This window comes from Adiantum capillus-veneris, chromosome 17 (assembly GCF_014529385.1).
Source record: "Adiantum capillus-veneris isolate H3 chromosome 17, ASM1452938v2, whole genome shotgun sequence".
NCBI classification, from domain to species: Eukaryota; Viridiplantae; Streptophyta; class Polypodiopsida; order Polypodiales; family Pteridaceae; genus Adiantum; species Adiantum capillus-veneris.
Window position 1 is genome coordinate 24761574 of NC_140947.1, and position 24500 is coordinate 24786073.

Below are 24500 nucleotides of genomic sequence, written 5' to 3' on the forward strand. Positions count from 1 at the left end.
CGGTTGTATGCATCTATTCTGGAGCAACACTTGAGTAATTGGGCAGAGGGCGAGGGTGTACGAGCAAAGGGTCAGACCGGCTTCAGGAGGGGTTTCTCCACCCCTGGTCATATTCTGACAATCAGGGCCATCAATGAGGACGGCAGAGCACATGGGAGACGGATCTATTGTAGCTTTGTGGATTTTCGCAAAGCATTTGACATGGTACCAAGAGCTCGATTGATGCGCAGACTGCAGGAGATGGGGGTGCCCATAGAGGTGATTTGGGGGACTATGGCTCTGTACAGATCAGTGGTGGGACATGAACGCACTCCGGAAGGGGTATCTGATTTGGTTCACTCTACTATTGGAGTGAAACAGGGTTCTGCCCATTTTCTCCTACTCTATTTGGTATGTATGTTGATGAGGTGTCCGATTACATTGACAGAGAGGGTGACAGGGGTGCCCAGCTAGCAGGGACGTGGATCCCATTGTTGCTATATGCTAATGATATTGTGTTGATATCTGACTCACCAAAAAGTATGCAACGACATTTGGATGCACTACGCAGTTTTGCAGAGCATAGTGGATTGTGTGTAAACTTAGGTAAAACCAAGGTTATGGTGTTTAACACCACACCGCAATGGGTCAGGAGATTAGTACCTACTTTCAATATGGTCAGGAAATTGTGGAGTATACAGATGCATACACTTACCTGGGGGTAGTCTTTACTGGGCCGAGATTTTCTTTGAGAAGAGCAGCAGAGACTAGACTAACTAGAGTTGGTGCGGCTCTGGGAGGAATGGAGAGGATGTGTTCGCAGGTTTAGTTCTAGGAACCTAGGACAAAATTATGGCTCTTTGATACTCTGGTTGCCTCTACTATGTTATATGGGCTGCAGGTTTGGGGACCTTCTGTAGGCCAGGATGGTTGGAGGCGTATGGAGAAGCCCCTGGTATATACGATCTCTTGGCTGATTAGAGCCAAGGCTTCCGTACCGCATGATATCATACGAGCAGAAGTAGCTGCCTCCCCTATGGAGATTGAGGCGCTTACCAGATCAGTCTCCTTTGTACACAATTTGTGGGATACTACCATAGACAGAGATGCCAGGGTGGCTCTAGAGTCCTCCAGACAATTAGGTCTTAATGGGGATACATCATGCTGGTATGCAGAGATGGCATCATGGTTTCATACACATGGTTTCACCATGGACAGGTTGCCTCCTTTTCAATACTCTCTACAGGCACCCTTGAGGTCTCTGACACGGGTAGAGATTAATAGAGATCTGATCCAGCTAGACACGAGGACATGGATAGAGCCGATACAAGAGTTGGGCACAAAGATGGATTTCTATAGAGAGCATCTTCTCCACCTCACGGGGGATGGGTTTGTGATTCGACCTAGCTATATGGACACGCATCTTTCTCATGGTATGCATTGTGCCATTGGCCAGATACGCACGTCCTCACATCAGCTCGAGATTGAGACTGGAAAATTCAGAGGGACACCAGCAAATAGCAGGATATGCCGCTTATGCCATCTAGAACCAGAGACAGAAGTACATTACATATGTCATTGCACAGTGTACTATGAGATACGAGGCCGTTTTCATTGTCTATTCAGAGAAGGTTTTGGGCCTCTATCTAGGGTCATGAGTTATGAGGATCAAAGATGTCTTGGGCTATATCTACTTGAGTTACACAGGCATAGAGAAACTTTACTGAGGAGAGCTGAAGAGAGACATCCCCAGAGATAGATCACAGATTTCGTCACACTAGATATTGTACACCCAGAAGAACACACAGAGGAGCAGCCAACGGTGGAGAGGTCTACCCGCACTACTGGCATTCTCATAGACCGAGCATTGGAGCTAGGGAGATCTAGACGACCCCGATGGAGAAGAGGAGCTACACGGTTTCCAAGGAGGCTACAACAAAGGATTCAAGCCATACTCTTTCGTCGTCCAGAGTGCAAATGAAGATGGATCTCTACTCTCCTCCCATATTGTCTTCACATTGTACTGCTTAGTTTAGGATCCCGCAGTATTTATATTTTTTTATCCTAGTTTAATTTATTTTGTTAATCTGACTGTGTATCAGATACACCGCATTGTAACTTTCTGGTCTGATAGGTCACTTTGGCCTTTTGAAGACGTTAATATAACATTTCATTTCATTTCATTTCTCTCTCTCTCTCTCTCTCTCTCTCTCTCTCTCTCTCTCTCTCTCTCTCTCATCCGGGTAGCCTTGGCACCAGACCCGCCCATGTACCACATCTTACATCCCCCCATTAGTACAGGATGGAGCTAGATAGCTTGATGCATTCTCATGATTGTACTACCTTGAGCATATAGAGATGCATATACCCCTAGAGATAGAGCTCCATCCCTCCTCAGATGCTCCACTACCTACATTCAGTTCAGTTTTGTATCAGTTTTGTTTCATTTGTCTTTCCGATAGACGGATGACATACACACCATGTACATTTGATTTGTCTCATAGACCACGAGGACCCAGAGGCACTACACACTCTAGATGAGGAGGCTACTATGAGAGATACAGCAGACAGAGCTCCAGTCACAGCCTACGGACGACATCTACTTCGACTTGGCTCCGAGCACCGTCTCGTTATTTATAACGGGATGGTCCAGTGGCCCACCTCAGGGGGCCTGACTTGTATGCCACATGGAGTTGCAGAGGGAGGGGGGAGTACAGTCGACTATATTCTGGGACCCAGGGAGGCTACACACCTTATCACATCCTTCACCATTCCACCCATACCCATCGGAGCCGACCACACATACCTCTCTTTCTCCATCACCGGAGATACCATCCCACACAGCTCCACAGCACACACTCCACACACCACCATCCATTTCACACATGAGCTAGCCTCTCTTTACTCGGCCGAGGTCGAGCATGGCCTATGCCTCCTCCACCCATCCACACCACTCTCAGTTCTCACATCACATATCTCTTCCGTTCTCCACACTTCAGCTGTTAGCTCCTTTCCACACACCACTCACACAGGACGCACTCCCCCCCCCGGGACTATGCCTCAGAACCGCTGGTATGATGATGAGTGCAGAGAGCTATACCGACGCCTCCGCGCACAGCGAGCCTTAGGAGAGATCACAGAGAGAGAGGCCAGACGGCATATGAAGACGCTGACACGCCAAAAGTGGCGAGCATTCGAAGAGGCACAGGAGCTTGAGCTATACCGCCTATTCATGAGCATGGATAGCGCGACAGCATGGCGCACCCTGCGCGAGCTACGTCCGACTACAGCTATTGAGGATCCACAGATATGGCATGATTATGCAGAGCGACTTTACGAGGTGCCAGGACAGCCTCCTATCCCACAGCCACACGAGCCACGCCCCACGTGCTCCTCCTTCTTTACAGCACAGATGGTAGAGAGGGCCATACGCCGCATGCAGCACAGACGATCAGCTGACCATACTGGATTACAGAGTGAGCACATCATTTATGCGGCCTCCACTATAGCCCCGTTGATTGCACATGTCTTCAACCGGGCTATAGGGGAGGGCTTCCCAGAGGAGTGGACACAGCACACCATAGTGCCTATCCACAAATCTGGCGACACCCTGGATCCAGGGAACTACAGGACTATCATGATTGGCCACACGATGGCCAAGCTATATGGAGCAGTACTTGAGGCACAGCTCAGCTGCTACGCAGATCGAGGGTTTACGAGCTCCAGGCCAGGCAGGTTTCAGACGAGCTTTCTCCACCACTGATCACATCTTCGTTCTGCGCTGCCTCATTGATGGGGCAAAGGCGCGGAAGAAGAGGCTTTACTGCTGCTTTGTGGATTTCCGCAAGGCCTTTGACATAGTCCCACGCGAGAGACTCTTCCAGCGCCTTCACAGCATTGGGGTACCAACAGAGATGATTTGGGCCATATATGCTCTCTACGAGAAGGTGACGGGTCGAGTTCGTTGCCCAGGCGGTTTTTCAGAGACCATTGCTAGCACCATTGGTGTTAAGCAAGGATGCCCACTCTCCCCGACACTCTTTGGGCTCTACATCGACGAGATCTCCGACTACATACTGCGAGCAGGGGGAGAGGGGAGCGACTTGGCAGGTACTCCGGTCCACATCATGTTATATGCTGATGATATTGTGTTGATTTCAGAGTCACCCGAGGGCTTGCAACGCCATCTTGAGGCCTTGGACGAATTCAGCACACACAGGGGGTTGACTGTGAACCTTGGCAAAACCAAGGTTATGATCTTTCACACATCCAGTGCAGTGAGGAGCGCTGCCACCTTCACAGCAGCAGGAGGAAAGGTTGATGTAGTCACCTCCTATGTCTACCTTGGCATCACATTCACCAGCCTACCAGGACCCTTCACTATGAGGCAGGCTGCTGCTGACAGGCTCACCCGAGGATATGCAGCTCTGGCCATGCTAGAGCGGAGATACCACCAGGCACACTTTCAGGAACCCCGCACGAAGGGGTGGCTTTTCGACACCTTAGTCACCCCGGCCTTGATGTACTCGGCGGCAGTATGGGCACCAGGATTGACAGCTGACCAGTGGACACAGCTTGAGAGGCCACAGGTATGTATGATCTCACGCTTGCTCCGCAGCAAGAAGACAGTGCCACATGACATTATTAGAGCCGAGCTCGCCACACCACCCATGGTGGTAGAGGCACTATTCCAGACAGTCTGCTTCATCCAGAGGATGAGAGAGCTACCTCCTGACAGACTTACTCGTAGAGCATTTGAGGCAACTATACAGCTATCAGAGAGTGGGCATGAGAGAGCATGGTACTCACAGGTCAGAGCATGGTTTGAGGGACACGGTCTTGACATGGAGAGCCTACCACCATTCCAGTACGACCCCCACTCACCATATGTTCACCTCTCTCGCAGTGAGAGGAACTTGGTACTGAGCCAGGATCTGTGGCAGCTATACACTAGGAGAGTCTGGGAGTCACCTGGCTTGGGGACGAGGATGTCAGATTACAGAGACCAGTTTCTCACCATATTGTCCGGGGGGTTCATACAGAGACCACGCTACATGGACACATATATGCCACATAGCTCACGGGTGGCGATTGGTCAGCTGAGAGTAGCTTCACACAGGTTAGAGATTGAGATCGGGAGACATACTGGTGTTCCCAGGGAGGAGCGCGTCTGCAGAGCCTGCACAGAGGAGGTGGAGAGTGAGGAGCACTTTGTATGTAGATGCAGAGCATACACTGAGATCAGAGGCAGGTATGAGGCCCTATTCAGAGGACAGCCCACTCTCCGAGAGATCATGGACTCTCGAGATCAGAGACAGCTCGGACGGTTCTTACTAGAGATACAGAGCCATCGGGACACACTACTACAGCCACACACAGCTACACAGACAGAGGGGAGACAGTCGCAGCTCACAGACTTCTTTCAGAGGATTACCGCCCCTCCCCCACCAGACACTCAGAAGGGAGTGACACTCCCACAGGCGGAGGTGAGCCGAGCTAGACGACGACCACGAGTCACAGGCTACAGGGGCGCGAGCTCCCACCACCGACAGATCGAGGAGATCCGAGCCCGGGAGCGCCGTGCCACTGAGGAGCGAGTGGCCCGGATGAGGGCCGACCCGACAGCTTTCATCCGGGCAGCCTTGGCACCAGATCCGCCCATGTACCACATCTTACATCCCCCCATTAGTACAGATGGAGCTAGATAGCTTGATGCATTCTCATGATTGTACTACCTTGAGCATATAGACATGCATATACCCCTAGAGATAGAGCTCCATCCCTCCTCAGATACCCCACTACCTACACTCAGTTCAGTTTTGTATCAGTTTTTGTTTCATTTGTCTTTCCGATAGACGGATGACATACACACCATGTACATTTGATTTGTCTCATAGGCCGATTTCGGCCCGACATAGACGTTAAAAATCTCTCTTTCTTTCTCTCTCTCTCTCTCTCTCTCTCTCTCTCTCTCTCTCTCTCTCTCTCTCTCTCTCTCTGCACTAGCCCAGTTCCATCTACCAGCACTAAAGAGGGGTCACACTACAACAGGTAGCGATTGATCAAGCCTGTAGATATCCTAGACCACTAGGTTACCACGCCTAAAGAGTACTACATCCCATGGCCATCCGTGAAATCCGACATGAGCAAACAGATAGAGGAAGATAGAGCAGGCCTTGCTGCCTTGCTAGAAGGGCTCTTCATTTCCTACCCACCTTTGCATGCCATACTACACCTCCATTTTGGTATTGGAAGGAGCTGGCTAGCGCTTCACATATCATGGTTGTACTTCCCAATGCATATAGTTCCACATCAGTTAGAGTTAGAGCTCCCCCTCATCCCTCATATACATACACACATCCCATAATAGTTTATTTTGTTCTGAAGTAGGTTTATTTTCTATACTTTTTTCCCCTTTTTTTTTTGGATACCAAGAGGAAACGTACATGTACACCATTTTGTCTCAAAAGCCAAATTCAACCTCTAGAAGTCGTCAATAAAGGTGTTTGTGTGTGTGTGTGTGTGTGTGTGTGAAAGGTAGTCTCGTTCATGGACCTAGGAGACCCCTAATCCATCATAGTGAAAGGTACACAAGGAACAATCACATACATGGATAAATTGGACAAAGTAGCAATAATGAAGCAAAGGAAGTCACTCACATCAGATTTGGGTGGGAAGAAAACTCAGTGAGTTTTCATGGGACCAGAGAGAGTGATTATGGCTTTTGATGGATACTTTTGTACCTGCAATATCTTTCTCATGGATTCTGTTTAGCAAAGTTCTTCTTAGCCAGTGTTGTATCGCCAAGTTTCTGTTTAAACCACATGCATTTGGGCGTGGCTCTGAGCACGCTTCTCATACTTGAGGAGGCATGCAGGAGACTCGGCCATGTAGTTGCATTCCCTATTTCATTTGGTTGTGTGCATATTGATTTGCTTGTACTCAATTGGTCTTCATGTGTTGGCCGTGATCCTGCCTCCCTGCACTAGCATGAGCCAAAGTTCTCATGTTACTGCTTTTGGATTGGTCCAGAAGCCCATTGGCAGTTCCAAAAATTGCTAGTCTCTACAAAGTCGACCAACATCTCAAATTACAATTGGAGACCCTCCACCATGTGCTCATTGTGTGCAAATATCATTTCAATCCAATGTTCATCATTCTTCTTGCTACAAATGATCCATGAGGATAATCAAAATGGAAAGAAACACTGAAGTAAGCCTCCTTTTCTAGGATGAACGAAAACTAAGTACTCACTCCACAACGCTGGCTAGTGAAGTAAGTTGTATATAATACAATATAAAGTGACCACACAATTTGTATACACTGCTCTTGACTGTAAGAAAAGAAAACCAGTGACTGTAGAGAATGCTGCAACCAGCGAGGACATTCAAGGCAAAAGAAAGCCCCTAGACACAGAAAGCATTTGGCAGAAGAATCTGTGGTTCTTGAGAACTACAAAGACCTTCAAGGAGTGAGGGATAAGCAACACACAGAGGCTCTATCTACTCTCCAGCTCCCTGGGGTTGTCTTACATCTACTGCACGTGTATCCTGCACACACACATGCTGGAATGCTTAAGTAAACTGTATATTGCCAATTTGAGGGATATTATAAGCATTGCTTGTACTCTTGTCTAACGGCACACGATCTTCATATCACCAGCAAGGAAACAACCTCGAGAGGCTTCAACTTCTAGAGGTGCCATGCCTGATAGAATAGTGGCGCTCAGCTAGGTGAGATGCCCAAGCCCACCAGGAGGGCGCCATAGACACCCCATCAAAGGAAGATCAGAGCTATTATTGTGTGCGACAGGAGGAAGATGCCAAAGCATCTCAAAATGCATGATGCACAAATACATTTTCCCATGAGAGAGATATCTTGAGAGAGAGCTTTTCATCAATAACTTGTATAGTGGAGATGATGAGCGTACTCTTTGATAGATAGTTTTACACTTTTGGCTTTAGGCTGATTTTTCTTTTTCACTATGAGAGAGAGATTTTCATTGTATGTTTTGTTTTGGTCTCATAGGCCACATTGACCTCTTTAAGACATTAATACAACCTCTTTCTTTCTACCAAATGCAAAGAAACGATAAACATACTGAAATCATTGGAATTAAAGCACAGTTTCTGTAGAAAGAAGGAAAAATGTAAATCATGTCAATCAACATACCAGCACCGTACGTGATCAAATGATTGAACCGTGCATGCCAATGAGTCCCTTCTACATGCTTGTAGCTTGTATGCTTGTGCTTTAACGAGGCAATAACAGAAGTTGTATCTTTTGCTGGAAGAGGTTTCCTCCCAAAGAGGGTTAGATCAATCATGGCGTACAAGACCTGTGCAAATAATGGAATACATTGCAGCGATGACAAAGCTTGAACATGGGTACTAAACAAAACCATCTTTTCGATTAGGTCAGTTTTTCTCAAATTTGTTTATTTTTACTTTTATAAACTTACAGATGCAAAAGTGAATTGTTGTATGAAAAAGAAATACAAAAGTTGTGTCACAACAGTACCATATGGTAAAACAAATCAAAACTAAGCAATCCCAAGCTCATAACCCTTGAGAAAATTTATTCTTATGAAACTAAAGTTTATGTTGAAGCCTAGAAGAGCAAAGCCTTGTCCTTTCACTAGCTTCACGAGCCTCTCAGATGTCAAGTCCATCCCTCCAAGATGCTGCTGAGTCAGGATTCATCTCCTTACATTGCAAACCGAAAGCTTGGTTTCTAAGTCCTAGCAAGAAAGAATTGCCAATTTCCATTCTTTCTGTTAAATTTTTTTCCAATCCATACAAGTGCTCTTTATTAACAAATGATTATGTACTGGACATAATCTGTGACAAGTACTATCATTTCCATGCAAGCATTTTCGAAAACTGATGGTCATACAAGAACTGAAGGCTTAAACTTAGACGTTGAAATGAGCAGTGTCAAGCTGGCCGACTTGATTTATATATCACATTGTAGAGCTGATCCACAAACACCAAAGACACATAGTTCAGGACATTATTCCAAAAACACAACACAGAACACACCTGTTGCTGCAGCTGAGTTGCAGCAAACATGTCCTTTGATCTCCTCATTGCTGTCACCATTTCAAGAGGGATGGGGTCTCCAGTTGCATAATGCCTTGCAAACTTGCTAAGTACTCGATAATCCCATGCATAATTCCTGCAACACAGTACAGAGTGAAAGCAGCTAAGAGACTATTCACACAACTTTTTTTTTTTCCCGAGAAAATGATCCTTCTATTAGTTAATGAAAACTGCCCATAGGGCTACAACCACCTCTGCAAGAGAGGGCTACAACAAACATGATGGGGAAGCTCTCCCAATGAAAGAACAACATATATACAATGAGGCTAAATCAAGAGATGGGAGGAGGGAAGATCCACACAGGTGGACGGTAGTGCCAGCTGAGCACACCCTGGACAAAGGTGTAGAAAGGCCCAAGGCGCCAGAGTCGAAGGAAAGCCTCGCGGCACTCCCGCATGCGGTCGGAGCTGCCCTGTAACCCCTCAAGCTCTCCTCTGAGAGTGTGGATCAGCTCAAGCCAAAAATCGCGAAGAGTCTCTGCTGGTGGCACGGGGCGAACCTCAAAGATATGGAAGCAACGGGCCCGCCAGATGAACCAGGTGTCGGGCCACTGATGAGCTCCCAACACTCCTCTCTCACTGCACCGCTCCTGTGGAGTAAGCTCTGTAGCACGCTGGAGTGTAGGTTGTCCCTCCCGCATCACTATCATCCTGCTGGTGGAAGATAGCTCAAAATGAAGTGCTGGGCCTGAGAGGGTGGACCAAGCCGCTGCTCCCCAAGTGTACTGTCGAGCCGTGGAGAGAGGAGGCATGAGCCGAAGAACTCATATCCACACCTGCTGGGCCGAGGGACAGTCCCAAAGACAGTGACGCTGACTCTCCACCAACTGGTCACAGGCTGCACATGCGGCCGAGAGACCACTATGCACAAGACAGCTCCCTACTGCTGTAGCTTTGTGTGCAACCAGCCACTGAAACAAAGTGACGCGCCTCGGCTGTGTGGAGTCCCATAGCCTCTGCCAAAATGCTGCCAAGAACTCGACTGTGAGGCCCTCCTCCTGCCAATGACGTGCAGCAGCGGGGCGGGCCTCTCTCTGTGCTGCAAATATATGACGTCCAAGCCGAACAGTGTATTGAAAGAAGGGGACTCCTAGATGGTCTGCAGAAGAGAAGGGGTCCCTCCATAGCCACTCACCAAGATCCCACTGTACTCGTGCCAGTGGACAACACTCCCAAGCCCAAAGCCTCCAGTGTCCAGTCTCAAGAGCTGCTGGGTCAGGGTCTATGACCCAAGTCCTCCCACAGATGACCACAACTCGGATCCTCTGAAAGCAGCACTCTACTACCTGCGGGGCCTCTACTGCAACTCGTTGTAATCGTCCCCCCACCCTGAAGCTCGAAGAACAGGGCTGGGACAGTCTCTGAGCAGGCCCTGATTGAAATGAGAACCTCCAGTCGTGTGAAGGCTCCCATCCACCGGGGTGCTACTGGATCAAGAGGCGTGAGCCACTCAGCTGGAACTGACTCTGAGATGTCCTGACACATGCTCTGCACCCCCCTCATGCCTTGTAGTAGCTGGAAACCCTGCACCTCCTCTGAAAAACCTGTGAACTCTAGCCAGTCACCTAGAGAGCGCGTTGGACCTGTTGCCATGGGACCCCAGGAAACATGAGGCCGACTACCAACCAAGTGGCCTCTCTGAGTGCTAACCATGGGGTTCTAGACGAGGGGTTGCCGTAGACGCTCCTCCGTGCACGTCGGCTGTCTCTGCTCTAGGCCACGCCGTAAGAGCTCCCAAGATCGAAGCAAACTCACAGCGAAGCGGTCCTCCAGTCTCCTGCTCAAACCAACTCGGCGCAACTCTGTAAAGATCCATCTGGTCGAAGGTTGCCAAGGGCCTCCTGACTGAGGCACCCTGGCACGAAGCCTATGCAGCAAGAACTCCTTCCAGGGCTCCTCACCTGGAAGAAGTCCTCTGACTATGAACTTCCCAAGAAGGGCTCTGCTCTGCTGTGCTGGATCTATGATCCCAAGCCCTCCCTGTGAACAAGGAAGCGTGATGACCGACCAAGCCACCTTGGCTCAGGCTATCTGAGTGTCATGTCCTGACCAAAGGAAGTTCCTGATCAGCCTCTCTACCTGGTTGATACAAGAACTCGAGAAGATCCAGCAGGAAGTGATGTACCACATAGTCGCCAGCAACACCTGGTTGGAAACTACTACTCTCCAAGCCAGCGAAAATCGTGCTGAGCTCCAATGTAACAGCTTTCTCCTGATGGACAGGAGAAGAGGAGCAATCTGCTACTGGGGAGACAAGTCGAAACCGACATGACAATCGAAGTACCGAACTACAGTCCCTGGGGGAATCCACCTGAAACCCTCTCCTGGCATCCAGTCTGGCACAGGAGCAGTACCAACCAAGAAAGCCACTGTCTTTCTCCAGTTGATCAGTGCGCCCGATGCACAACAAAAGGTCTTCAAAGCCTGCTCACATCTGTGTGGATTGGCCTCTTGGCCATCTAAGTACAAGGCTGAGTCATCAGCAAACTCAGCGTCCAGTAGCTCATCTCCCCGAATAGGGAGTGCTAAGCCCCGTAGACCGACCTGCTGTGATACCAAAAATCTGCTCATCGCCTCCGCATAGAACAGAAAGAGAAAGGGGGCAAGAGAACAACCCTGTCTGACCGAGCGTGTGAGCATGAAGCGCTCACCTCTACCTCCTGAAAAAGCACCTGACTGTGAGCCTGTCTGTACAAAGCTGACACCCCTCTGATCCAAGCATCTGAGAAGCCCATCCTGCGTAGAGTGCCCTCTAGAAAGTCCCGGTCAACTCTGTCGTATGCCTTTTCAAAATCGAGAAGAAGAATCACAAGGTCCTCACCACGGAGCCGTGCCAGGGCAGAAGCTTCCCAGAAAGTAAAGATGTCTGAATCCCATGTATACCCAACCAATCTCCCCCTCGCCCCTAACTAATCCCTCTCGCCCCTATCCAAATAATCTTCCCCTCTCGTCCCTAACTAATCCCCCTCCCTCCTACCCGCCCAATTTTCCCCCCTAGCCCCTCACCACCCCTCCGCTCGTCCCCTCTCTCATACCTCTCGCCCCTATCCTAGGCCCCCTCGCCGCTACCCTCATCCGTTCTCTGTTATCGCCCCTACCCTAACCCCACCCACTCGCCCCTCCCTACAATCTATCGCCTATCCTCTTCCTCCCTACAGTAATCGGGTTGCAGATAATCGAGTTGCATCTCTGTTATCGCCCCTACCCTAACCCCACCCACTCGCCCCTCCCTGCAGTCTATCGCCTACCCTCTTGCTCCCTACAGTAATCGAGTTGCAGATAATCGAGTTGCAACGTATCCCATCAAGTTGCAGCACTACACGTTCAGCTTCTTTCCTCACGCTTTTCAGGAAGGACCTATTTCAACACTCTCCGACTCACACTTTTTAGGTTTGCAATTCTAAGGATACAACACACAGCAAGTTCAAGAACAATTCACGATGCCTGGAAAAGGCAAGCAAGCCAAGAAGAAAGCCTTGTCTTGACAGAGACCCACTGAAACATCCCGAAGTTCGACAGAGGAAGAAGACGTGGAAACCTCCAGCCATGGCCTCACCGATCTGTCCTCCACTGATCATACTGATGAGAGTTACAAAGCGTCCGACTCCGGCTCTGCCTTTGACTCTGACTCAGAGTCTTCTAGCCAACAGGAAGATGATGAACAAAAAGATGATGTCAAAGATAAAAAGAAGAAGGCCAACAATCAAGTGCTTAGCCATCAAATCACTCATCCTCCTTCCTTCAAAACTCAAACCGAATTCACTTTGAACTTCCATCTGCAGCGGCCTCATCCGTCTCTTCAAGAAGTTTTATCAAAAGATCAGCTACATACGCTAGGTCTGTCAGCATTAGCAGAGGCCAATCTGCCTACTGATATTCCCATGGAAATGGTGCATGAGGTTCTCAAGCTTTTTCGCAAAGTAAGAGGGCACCCATTGACGGCTACACGCATTGGTCACGCTTTTGGAATGACAAACTTTCTTGCAGTAAAACCAGCTATGAGAACCTACTCACAACTTTCGAAAGATGCGACCATTCAAGCATGCAAAGAGCTACTTAGTACTAGTCATGCTGACTATGCAAGAAATAAAAAGCTCTGGGCCATTTTCAAGTACTACTTTCTGGTCAGAGCTGCTAAAGTAAGCAAGGGCAGATGTGACGTGCCTACTACGTTCTCTCACTGTGATGGCCTATACTGCCTCATCAACACCATCCCGTGTTGCTTTCATCAAATTCTATTTACCTCCTTACAGTCGCGGGCAAAAAGATTCAGAGCTCAGGTGCAATCTGTGCAATCTAGCTTTCAGTGCTTTGCAGCTCCCATGTTGGCCTGGATTGTTAACATACATGTTAGCCCCATGGATGTGGATGCGGATATACGGCGTAAAAGCTCTAAGGCAAAAGGGAAAGCTATTGAACAAACAATGGATCTACTTGAGAAACCGAAGAAAAAGAGGGCGAAAGTAGTGAAGGACACAGTAAAATCTTTAGTATCACTGCCAGTTTCTGAAAGCCAGCAGCTTTGATGATGCAACCTGTTTGACGTTCTTCGCATACTCCCGCTACTTGTTTGATGGTTAGTTCAGGCGCTGTAGATCACACTATGTATGTCACAGTTGTGGCTTCTACAGTGTGTGTTCCTCCCTCTATTGCTGCTATTTTTACTCCTACCACACTGACTAGCTCACAAGCCCCAATTGGATTTGCTTCTTCTCCTATGCCTAGTCCTGTTGTAGCCACTGCAACCGTCTCTACTCCACCAGCGAGGCATGCTCCTAGTCCACCACGAGTGGTCACTTGCCAGCCCTCTTCCGCCTGACACTGTTACGAGATCTTCCACAGTGTCGGACTCTACATCACTTTTTCGCCTATCTGAGGATATATCGCAGGAGTCCAGCCAAGCCATCGCTACCATTGAGCTTGGAGCAGAGCGGTTGGCAGCTACACACCAACGTCACACAGCTACTTACGTAGCTATGGAGGGATCTCTGCGAGTCGCTGAGAGCGCCATCGTCGATCGAGATGCTACTATTTTCGCACTTCAACGGGCCTTGAAGTTAAAGTCTCAAATAATTAATCACCTTCAAACGCAGGTACAAGGATTTAGAGAACTGCTTTTACATGAAAATAGGGCAACCCAGCCTACGATGATGGGTATGGGGAATGGATAGACTGAAGCAGGTACACGAGTGTAGAATGCAGCAACAGGTACTTCTCAACAATTTATGGGACTCTACCCACAGACTCTAGTTCAGTACTACAATCAACAATATCCTCAGGGGTCTCAGTCCTCACCATTGTCTCAGACGCAGACGCAGAACCTTCCTTGCTGCGACGATATTGTTGGTGCAAACCGCCATGGCTGTGTTACTTGACGTCCTCAGTTCACTACAGGACAGGTGTTACTCTCTGCCCAGCAGCAGGTGGCTGGCCCTTTTCCAGGCGGCCCAATTACGGACAGGAGAGCCCACATACAACAGGGTCCCATCATTGATTTGATGGCTCCACCTTCAGAGACTGATGCTTCAGGCGGTGTGGCGACTAATCTTTCTCTTGGGTGACTGCAAGGCAGTTTTGTTTCACCATGAGCAATACTGTAGTGGTTTCTTTTGCAGTCGATTGGCAGTTTCAGTTGTTTCTCTCACTGAGACAGTGAGCGGTCTTGTGGCGGGCAACCTGTAGCAGGCAACAGTGTCACTTTCACAGGACACACAGTCAGTACAGTTGGTCTGGTCTGGTTCACACTGGATGGACTCTCTGGGCAGGGCAGTGACACGTGGCAGGGATACGGACGGTGGTCTAGTCGACATCGTGGCCAGGTCACCACCAATTTGAGGTAGACTTAGATGGTTGACATTTATGAGCCGTTGGTGACTCTTTATGATTGTACATGTGAGTAGTAGCTGTTGCGTCGAGATTATCGTCTTCTTCATATATGGTCCAACGTCGTCGTCTACGGTAGCGAGTCTATACACAGCACGTCTGCACTACCCCTGCACATCTGAGCCTCGACACCCCCATTGTACCCGTGAGTTCTGGGCTGGAGCTGAGTGTGCTGCCGCGCCAGAGTTTGTATCGGTTCTTTGAGATAGTCAAGTTCATATGTTCTAGTCTGTTGTATTTGTTGTGTCTCTGTGTTGATCCGCTGTTATCTATTGTTTCCTTTGTTTTCATTTTGTTTTGAGTGAGATGTCACGCACATTGCACTGAGGAGCACCCACTGTAGAGAGCACGACACACTATCCACGCTACATCAATCCACCAGCACAACCCGGAATTAAGTACCTTCTCGCTGCCATTGACCATACTACAAAATGGGGTGAGGTGGCAGCCACCACTAACTGCACTGCAACAACTGTGATGAGGTTCCTCTATGAAAATGCAAGTTCGGATGCCCTCTTGAGATTACTAATGATCAAGGCAACCAGTATATGAATGTATATACCTTCATAAGGTTAAAATAGTCTGAACTTACAAATTATAAGAGGGAATATAATACTCACGAAAATACAAATGCAAGGGATACAATAAAACAAAAAAAGGAAAACTAAATCACTTTATTTGTTACCAAACAAAATTAAATGAAACAAGCCATTATTCACTTAAAATGCTATTAGAAAGGCATAAGCAAAATCAGTTATAGAAGCTTACTTGACTAAAACTTGAAACAAGTAGTCAACTTTACACTAACAAGGATAAGACATCTCACAGACTTAATCCTAGAAAACATACTCCACACAACAACTTCTAAAAGAACAAATTCTTAAATCCTAATGTAAGCTAAATACTAGAAATGAATACTACTATGAACCTACCTTGAAGAGGCAAAACATAACCAAAGTAGTACAAAGTTCAAACTTGACAGTATACGAGTTCAACTGCACCGCTTGTCCAAATAGGCAGAATAAGATTATCAACCTTATCATGCATAGCTTGGACAACAACTATGGCATCCCTAATCACGTCATCCATGCCCAAGAGTAGGTGCAGGTTTGTACAGAGTTCATTCATGCTTTGAACGTACTCTATAAAGACAACAAGCTGAGTTTCTATCACCCTCCGGAGGAGATGGGAATACTCAGCCATAATAAAGGCTAGCATTTGTCAAGTAACAGTAGAAAATATTAAAGGCACTAAAGATCTAAACAACAAACTAGTGTGTATGAACTAAAGTCTAATTTTCTTGCTAACTACAAAGTTTCTCACCGCTGGTCCTGTTCTTACTATCTGAGGGCAAATGGGCACAGGGTTCTTAATGCTTTGTTGAGGAAGGCTTGGCATTCGGACCTTACGTCTTGGGCACAAGAAATTCTTGGGACTACATAGGCTTATCGCACATCATTCAAAGCAACCACCAAACACACTCCATTCCAATTGGCTTTTGGTCTTGAGGCTAATGCTCCGTTCGAATTCAATGAAATTTCTCCATGGGTCAGCGCAGTTCGTGTGGTGGTGGTTTACAGTCCACCGATCTATCTCACCTTACGATGCTAAAGCAGACCAAATGGTTAGCCACGCAAGCTCTGAAAACTAAACAGCTTCGTAGAAACGCTTGGCATGACCATCATATACGCATTCCAAAATTTTGGCAAGGGCTCCTTGCTTCTGCGATATCAAGCAAGAGTTTTGGAACTAGATCGTTTCTTAGCTTAAGGGGCTGCTCATGGCTTTTTTGGTTTTGGGTAACAGGTACTCTGGTGCTCCGTGAACCATACACCTCTTTGTTGCACTCTGGTCCACTAAAATCCACCAGATACCTTGGTCACATGGATACTAGCGTACTCTGTTCCACCTGGCCAGTTGGAATAACTTTCCCACCGACCACTTGGAATCCAAACCTTTCTGTTGCCCAGCTACCCAGGTCAAGCCCATGCGTATGACAACATGGAACATTTGGCATCACTGTAGCCCCCCGGCTACATCTATGCATGCAATCGATTAAACAAGGCCTCTGTGCAGTGTGGCCACACAAACATCTCTTATCTCAACTTGACCCATCTCATTCGGCACTTTTTGTGCGCTATTGTCATGGCAAGTGGTCTTCCCACATCTTACCGACCCTCATAGAAATATTGCTCTCGCTTATGATATTTTTTCAATTGCTCCATCCTTGTGTCGTAAGACAAGATTGGAGGTGACTTAACATCATAGATGTAGAAGAAAGTTGGGAACACTGCTCTTGGTGCAACGGATTGCATGTGTGCACTGTACAGAAGTCTCACTTACATGCCAGCCTAGGCGTACTTGAAGAACAGTGAAGTATATTCAGCTTCGACAATCAGGATTTCTTTTTATTTTACGCCACTCAGTATTGCAGACACAGCTCACCTACAACAAACCCTGTTGAGTTTCTGGTCTCCCAAATTGTTTTGAAGGCTAATCTGCATCATGCAACTGTCAATCCCAATTCCCTCCTATGAAGCCTTCCTCTCATGAGAGCACATCCTATGGCTTAGAGTAACTTGCAATTTCTACTGATGAATCTCGGCGGATACCTTCTACGTATTCCAAACAAGAATAGAATTTTGTCAATCCATTACTGACAGAGACATGGACAACGAGCATTAGCTGTGATCACTGTATTTTTAGCTTGGAAGTGCATTGTATAGTGGCAAGAGCATAAGCCTGTTGAGTGCATTGAGTATTTTAATATTGAGGTTGCACAGCTAAAAATACACACACACAACACGTACTCAAACAGATTTGAAGGAATCTCAACGAAATCAAGCACTGTTCTGGTACCGGAAAAGTGCTGATAGGCCTGCAGAATACCAAATATGGATGATCAAGCCATGGACCTTAAAGATATAGAAATACGGAGAAGAAACACAGAATGAACTTACTGCACGAGTAAGGAGCGAATGTAGTGCATGACCAAATTCATGGAAAAGTGTTTCCAGTTCCCAGTGGTTCAAAACAGGATATGACATTGAGGACGGCCTGGAAAAATTGCACACGACTACAACCACCTGCAACCAAGGGATCAGATAATTAAGAACTCAATCAAAGCTATAACATAAACAAGTTTCGATGATTGGCAGCCTTTTGAAAAAAGGGATCAGGACTTTGTTGGACCGATCAACCCGGTCCCCCGACCAGGAGGAAAGGGATATACCAGCTGCTGCAAACTGTGCCATCAAGGGCACCAAGGTGGTAGATTGCATGGCTGCTACAGTCACTATGTTTCTTTATGAGAATAAATTTTTCAAGTTTGGGTATTCTCTTGGAGATTATCAGTGACCAGGGCAGCAACTTTGTCAGCGAACTAGTGTCCACTTTGTTCATTCTCTACAAGGTCATTCACAGAGTCATGCTCCTACTACCCCATGACGATATGAGCAAGTTGAAAGCATGAACAAAATACTCATCGCCCTGCTGAGGCTTGTCATTTGCACCTGCAATCCTGTGGCCATGCCATTCTAGGGACTGCCTGGGCATACTTTTTACGTTTTTGATCGACAGCCACCAGCAAGACTACCTGGGCATACCACATGGCATTCGAGGCTACCAATGAGCAGACACCCTTTCAGCTACCTCTTGGGATGGAGGCTATTGGTTCCTTTTAAGTTTAATGCAGGATCTCCAGAAATCGGCACAGTCCAAGTAGATGCTGGCATGACGCAATCTCGATTGTCACATCTTAGCATGCTGGATGAGACCAGGATATTGGCATCTCACGCTTTGAAAGCAGAGCAGCTTTGCTGGAAAGCCTCACATGATTGCAACCTTCACATGACAAAATTTACTCAGGATTCGTGTGTCCTGTTGTATAAGGCCAAATACATGAGGAAGTTTGACAAATGGGTCCTTGTGTGGCAAGGATCATTTGTGGTCACCAAGATACTTCCCCGTGGTGCTCTCTAGCTAAGATTCTTGACGATGAGTTCCTTGAACCTTCCCCTTGTCAACTCTAGCTCTGAGAAACGAGTGCAAGAAGACCATAGGCTTTGCTGTCTTTGTTAGCTCCCTCCCCTGTCCATATGACTAGTTACTAGTCACCTTTGTGCTCTCACTATGATCTATTGACGTATGTTCCTTCTACCAGAATCCCACTTACATCACACCTAATTCCAATAGTCACCTCTACTCTATTGATGTGGTTCTGTCCTAGAATCCATCTTTTATAATGCCAAAAGCTAAATCTAGATGTGCCGTCTCTCAGCTTGCTGTAGTTTCAAATCCCGGCATCAACTCCCAATTGTGCAGCAGGAGATTTTTGCAGAAGTAACGGGGCACTCTCCTCTCTCTTGAGTCATGGACGTTACAAAGTGATGGCAGTGCCCGATGGCCAGGGAGAGGAGACACAGAGATGCACAAAGAGAGAAAGAAAGAAAGAAGCAAAGATCTATTAACGTCCACGGGAGGCCGAACTCGACCTATGGGACAATGATATTTTATTACATTCCGGAAACATTGGGCATCGATAAGAAGAAAAATCAAAAATCAAAAAGGGGTTAGTATCTTCGAGACTCTTATGACTCATAAGAGTTAAAATTACAATGGGATTCAATACATGGGGTGAAAATAGCTATAAATCTAAGTAGGATGTGGATTCACCCCTTTCGGGAGTGGGCTGAGGAACTTTCCAATGATTGCTTTCCCACCTCTATATACACCCCGTTTGCCATTCTTCCTTGCTTCTCTGACGTTGGACAGCTCTGCTCGCCTATTCGTAAGTTGCAATGGAGTTCATCAGTTATCCATACCTCTGTCCCTAGGAGGGACCTTGTCTACTTCATGACTGCTATTTTCTCAAATTTGCCCCAATATGAGACCTTTGCCTGTGTGCCTTTGACTATGATGAAAGTGGGTTCCCCTAAGTCCACAAAGGTATAGCTTTGCTTAGCTGTGCTTTAAGAACATCTGTTTCTAATACGTTATCATCTTCAAGCTCTGGGGCAATGTTTTCCCTATCCCAGCCTAAGGAAGCCCACCTGTTCTGACTTGATTCTATGTGCCCTCAACCCTTTCCTTTTTTATTTACTGATATTGACCTCTTTAACAAAATGTACTGAGTTTGATGAATTTACCTTAAACATATGATTTGTCATCTCTTTTTGTAATGTCTCCCTCATGGGGCCCTCTCCTGCTTTCTGTTGTTGTGTCTTCATGGTCAGCATTGTGTTTGCAACTAACTAATCTATTCATCCTTCTTGCTAATTTCCTTCTTCATGCCTGCCATTTCTCCTTGAAGTTTCTTCGACTTGCAAGTTACAGGAGATATGACTCCCATGCCAACGGCTTCGCTGATCGTATAGAATGTGATAAGGCTGTGGAAAATGTCTTCTTCTTCTCCATCTAATGCTATCTGGAAGAAGGGGAGGCTGTCATGAAGTGGCCTCCTAAGAGGGTCCCCTCTCCCCCTTAGGACACCCACCCTACTGCTGTGACCTAAACCACCGAGGGCTGCACAGGCGGGAGAGGACTCAAGAAGGGCACGCATGCAGGCGCATAGGCACAGGGCGGCGACGCAGGGGGGGGGGGGGGGGGGGGGGGGGGGGGGGGGGGGGGGGGGGGGGGGGGGGGGGGGGGGAATGAAATGATATATTAACGTCTTCAAAAGGCCAAAATGACATATCAGACCAATCCGTTACAAAGTTGCGAATCTGGTACCGTGTCTTAGTACAAAAAAGAAAAACTTCAATGAATCTAGAAGTGCTACTAGCTCGAACTGTGTGGGGTATGTGTGATCACTGATTAGTTACGAGCATGGCGCCGAATTTATGGGCTACCCTATCTTAAAAGTGGCTGCAGAATTTCTTTCTTTTCACTTAAAATATACCTGCAAGCTCAATTCAAGGTTGTCAGATCATGGATGCTTACACATACACTACCAAGTCATCCTCAGAAGCAATTTCATGCACGGATGCACTACTGACATGGATTCCTCACGGAAGAGTACTTGCTTTCCCAAAACGAAACTTGCTTTTGCGAAAAGCTTTCTGAGAACCCATCTTCATTCATGTGCCTCTCCTTAGTGCACGTTAGTAACTCAGTCAAGGACCATGAAACATTTCCGTACCAGTGCTCCCATCAACCACCTTGTGACCCACCAGAAAAGCTCATGCCTTAGTCACTTCTTACCAAACTTAAAATCCTTGCAGATTCTGTTTGTCACTCATCCTGTGACATATCAAAAACGCCCATTTCAGATGAGTGCTGCAAAAACGCAATCCATAGGCCAGAAAATGAGGCACTGATGTAGCGCGGATAGTGTGTCGTGCTCTCTACAGTGGGTGCTCCTCAGTGCAATGTGCGTGACAATCTCACTCAAAACACACTGGAAACAAAGGAACAATAGACAACAACTGAGCTCACAGAGACACAACAGCAGCAGACCACAACATATGACTCGACTATCTCAAAAAACTGATACAGACTCTGGCGTGGCAGCACACTCAGCTCCAACCAAGGACTCACAGGTACAATGGGGTGTCGAGGTTGAGATGTGCAGGGATGGTGAAGACGTGCTATGTGTATAGACTCAATGCTCAAAATGACGACGCTTTACCATATATGAAGCAGATGATAAAATGACCCAACAGCTCCTACTCATATGTACAACCATATAGAGCCACCAACGGCTCATAAATGTCATCCATCTAAGTCTATCCGAAACTGAGTGGTGGTGACCTGGCCATGATGTCCACTAGATCACCGTCCCTATCCCTGCCACGTGTCACTGTCCAACCTAGAGAGTCCGTCCACTGTGAACCACACTAGACCAACTATACCAACTGTGTGTCCTGTGAAAGTGACACTGTAGCCCTGCTACAGGTTGCCCGCCACAAAACCACTCACCGTCTCGGTGAGAAAACCATTGAAACTGCTAAAAAGACTGAACTGCAATAATAAATGATTACTGTACTTTCATGGTGAAAAGACTGTCAATCATCATCCCAAAGAAAGAGTAGTCGCTATAACTGCACCCGAAGGATCAATCTCCAGAGAAGGCGCCATCAAATCAATGGTGGAACTTCACTGTTGAACTAGAGGTTGCTAGGCTCTGTTGTCCATAACCTGGCCGCCTGTGAAAGGAGTCGCCAGCTGCTGCAGGGCAGAGGGTAACACCTGAAACATTTGTACTTGTGCTTTAAGGTCTTCAATGATGTCTAGCTTTATTTTCAAAGCTTGTTGTAGCGCGAAAATCGTAGCATCCCGATCCGAGATGGCACTTTCGGCCACCTTCAGAAATCCCTCCATAGCTGCGTATATGGCAGAGTGGCGCTAGTGCGTGGCAGCTAACTGTTCCGCTCCAAGCTCTATGTGACGATAGCATTCCTGGAGTCTTGTAATACTTTCTCCGAAAGGTGTAACAGAGAAGTAGAGTTGGCCACCCCTGAAGATGATACTAGAGGACTCCCAAGTGGCACAGGTGGCTCACTAGGAGTAGGTACTACTGGTGGAGTAGGAGCTGAAGTAGGAGCTGAGACGGGAGCTGAGATGGTAGTTGCAAGTGGAGTTGGATCTGTAGGGGTGAATATTGGGGAAGAAGGTAGAGGAATCTCCGAGGGAGAAGCAGTCGATTTGTCATGAAGTTCGGAAGTGGACACTGGCCCAGTACAGAGAGGAGGGGAGGAAGACAGAAAGCGCCGCGGAAGATGTGTTACTTTAGTATGTTGGCTCTCAGATATTGGCAAAGATTGTCATGAAGTTCGGAAGTGGACACTGGCCCAGTACAGAGAGGAGGGGAGGAAGACAGAAAGCGCCGCGGAAGATGTGTTACTTTAGTATGTTGGCTCTCAGATATTGGCAAAGAGAGTAGAGACTCTGCTGTATCTTTCGCCACCTTTGCTTTGATCTTCTTTTTCTTGTTGATTTTAGGATCAGCATGAATGTTGAAGGATTTCCTTTTCCGTGGCACACTTCGTGTATCATTATCTACTTCGTCTCGTGTAACATGTATACTTATGACCCACGTCAAGAGAGAGGCTGCAAAACATTTGAAGCTGAGCTGCACAGATCTCACCTGGGTCCGAAACCTTTTGGCCCTAGACTGTAAAGATGAAAAAAGGATCTGGTGAAATCCACAGGGTTGGGCATGGAGCAAACAGTAAAGGCCGTCCCAATGGGATTAATGTAGTGTGCAGTTCATTTCCCTTTAAAATGGAAAGGTGGTCATACCCATAGCATGGCCTAACCTTGTAGCGCTAAATTTATGACCCCTGACCTTGGGAAAGTTCTTCAGAAGATCATGAATTATCTCTACAGGAACAGTGGGGGGTGCCCAAAATTTATGTGTGTGTCTGTGAACGCACACATGCACTTGGCAATTGAAATGAGTCCCAAGTGTGTGAGCTTTTTCAATTGTAGCAGGGCTACAGTGTCACTTTCACAGAACACACAGTTAGTACAGTTGATCTGGTCTAGTTCACACTGGACAGACTCTCTGGGCTGGATAGTGACACGTGGCACAGATAGAGATGGTGGTCTAGTGGACATCGTGGCCAGGTCACCACCACTCAGTTTCGGGATAGACTTAGATGGCTGACATTAATAAGCCGTTAGTGGCTCTTTATGGTTGTACATATGAGTAGGAGCTGTTGGGTCATTTTATCATCTGCTTCATATATGGTCCAGTGTTGTCGTTTTGAGCATAGAGTCGATACACACAGCACGTCTTCACCATCCCTGCACATCTGAGCCTCGACACCCCATTGTACCTTTGAGTCCTGGGCTGGAGCTGAGTGTGCTACCACGCCAGAGTCTGTATCAGTTCTTTGAGATAGTCGAGTCATATGTTGTGGTCTGCTGCTGTTGTGTCTCTGTGAGCTCAATTGTTGTCTCTTGTTCCTTTGTTTCCAGTGTGTTTTGAGTGAGATTGTCACGCACGTTGCACTGAGGAGCACCCGTAGAGAGCACGACACACTATACGCGCTACAGGTGCTCTCATTTTGGCGATCACGGTGGGACCTCAACCAAAGTCTCACTCTCTGTTGAGGTACAAAACTTCAAGCTAGTTGGTTTTTATCTAGCTTCGCCTACTTTGCCTTGCACTGTGTAGCCCGCTGGTCTGGTCCTCTCTCGCCCTGGTCCATCTGGTCTGGTCCTCTCTCATCTTGGTCCAACTGGTTTGGTCCTCTCTAGCCTGGTCCAATCAGCTTTCCTCTAGGTCTAGTCCTTTCTCGTCCCTGGTCTAGTCCCTCCTCATCCGTGGTCCAGCCAAGGTCTAGTAGAGTCTAGACCTGTCTTCAGCCAATTAAAGGATTTTTTGCCCAAAGCTTGGTTGGATTGGTGGTCGCTGCACGACACATACAAGACGGTCATTCGAGCGTCAAAGCGCACTACTGAGTCCTCTGAAGTACTACAACAGAAGACGACCCTTGGTACCTAGTAAAAGTTCATCAACCTCATCACCCATACCTCCACATATGGCATCACCCATTCCTCCATCCGGTTCCACATCTTCCAGGTCAGCTTC

At 47.4% G+C, this 24500-nt stretch overlaps 1 protein-coding gene across 9 annotated transcripts in view; it reads right to left on the minus strand.

Annotated features, from left to right (window-relative positions):
• LOC147436936 (Zincin-like metalloproteases family protein) overlaps nt 1-24500 on the minus strand; it is a 178440-nt gene that overhangs the window by 45881 nt on the left and 108059 nt on the right. For 5 of the 9 annotated variants that reach the window (XM_086486330.1, XM_086486329.1, XM_086486332.1 and 2 more), the window contains 4 exons: nt 17923-18048; nt 17773-17840; nt 9021-9156; nt 8152-8317 (listed from right to left, as the gene is read on the minus strand). In XM_086486330.1, the coding sequence (XP_086342456.1) occupies nt 8152-8317; nt 9021-9156; nt 17773-17840; nt 17923-18048 (496 nt within the window). Of the gene's footprint in view, nt 1-6638; nt 7045-8151; nt 8318-9020; nt 9157-17772; nt 17841-17922; nt 18049-24500 lie in introns of those variants that run through there. The other 4 variants (XR_015184782.1, XR_015184783.1, XR_015184784.1 and 1 more) reach the window with 4 other exon arrangements.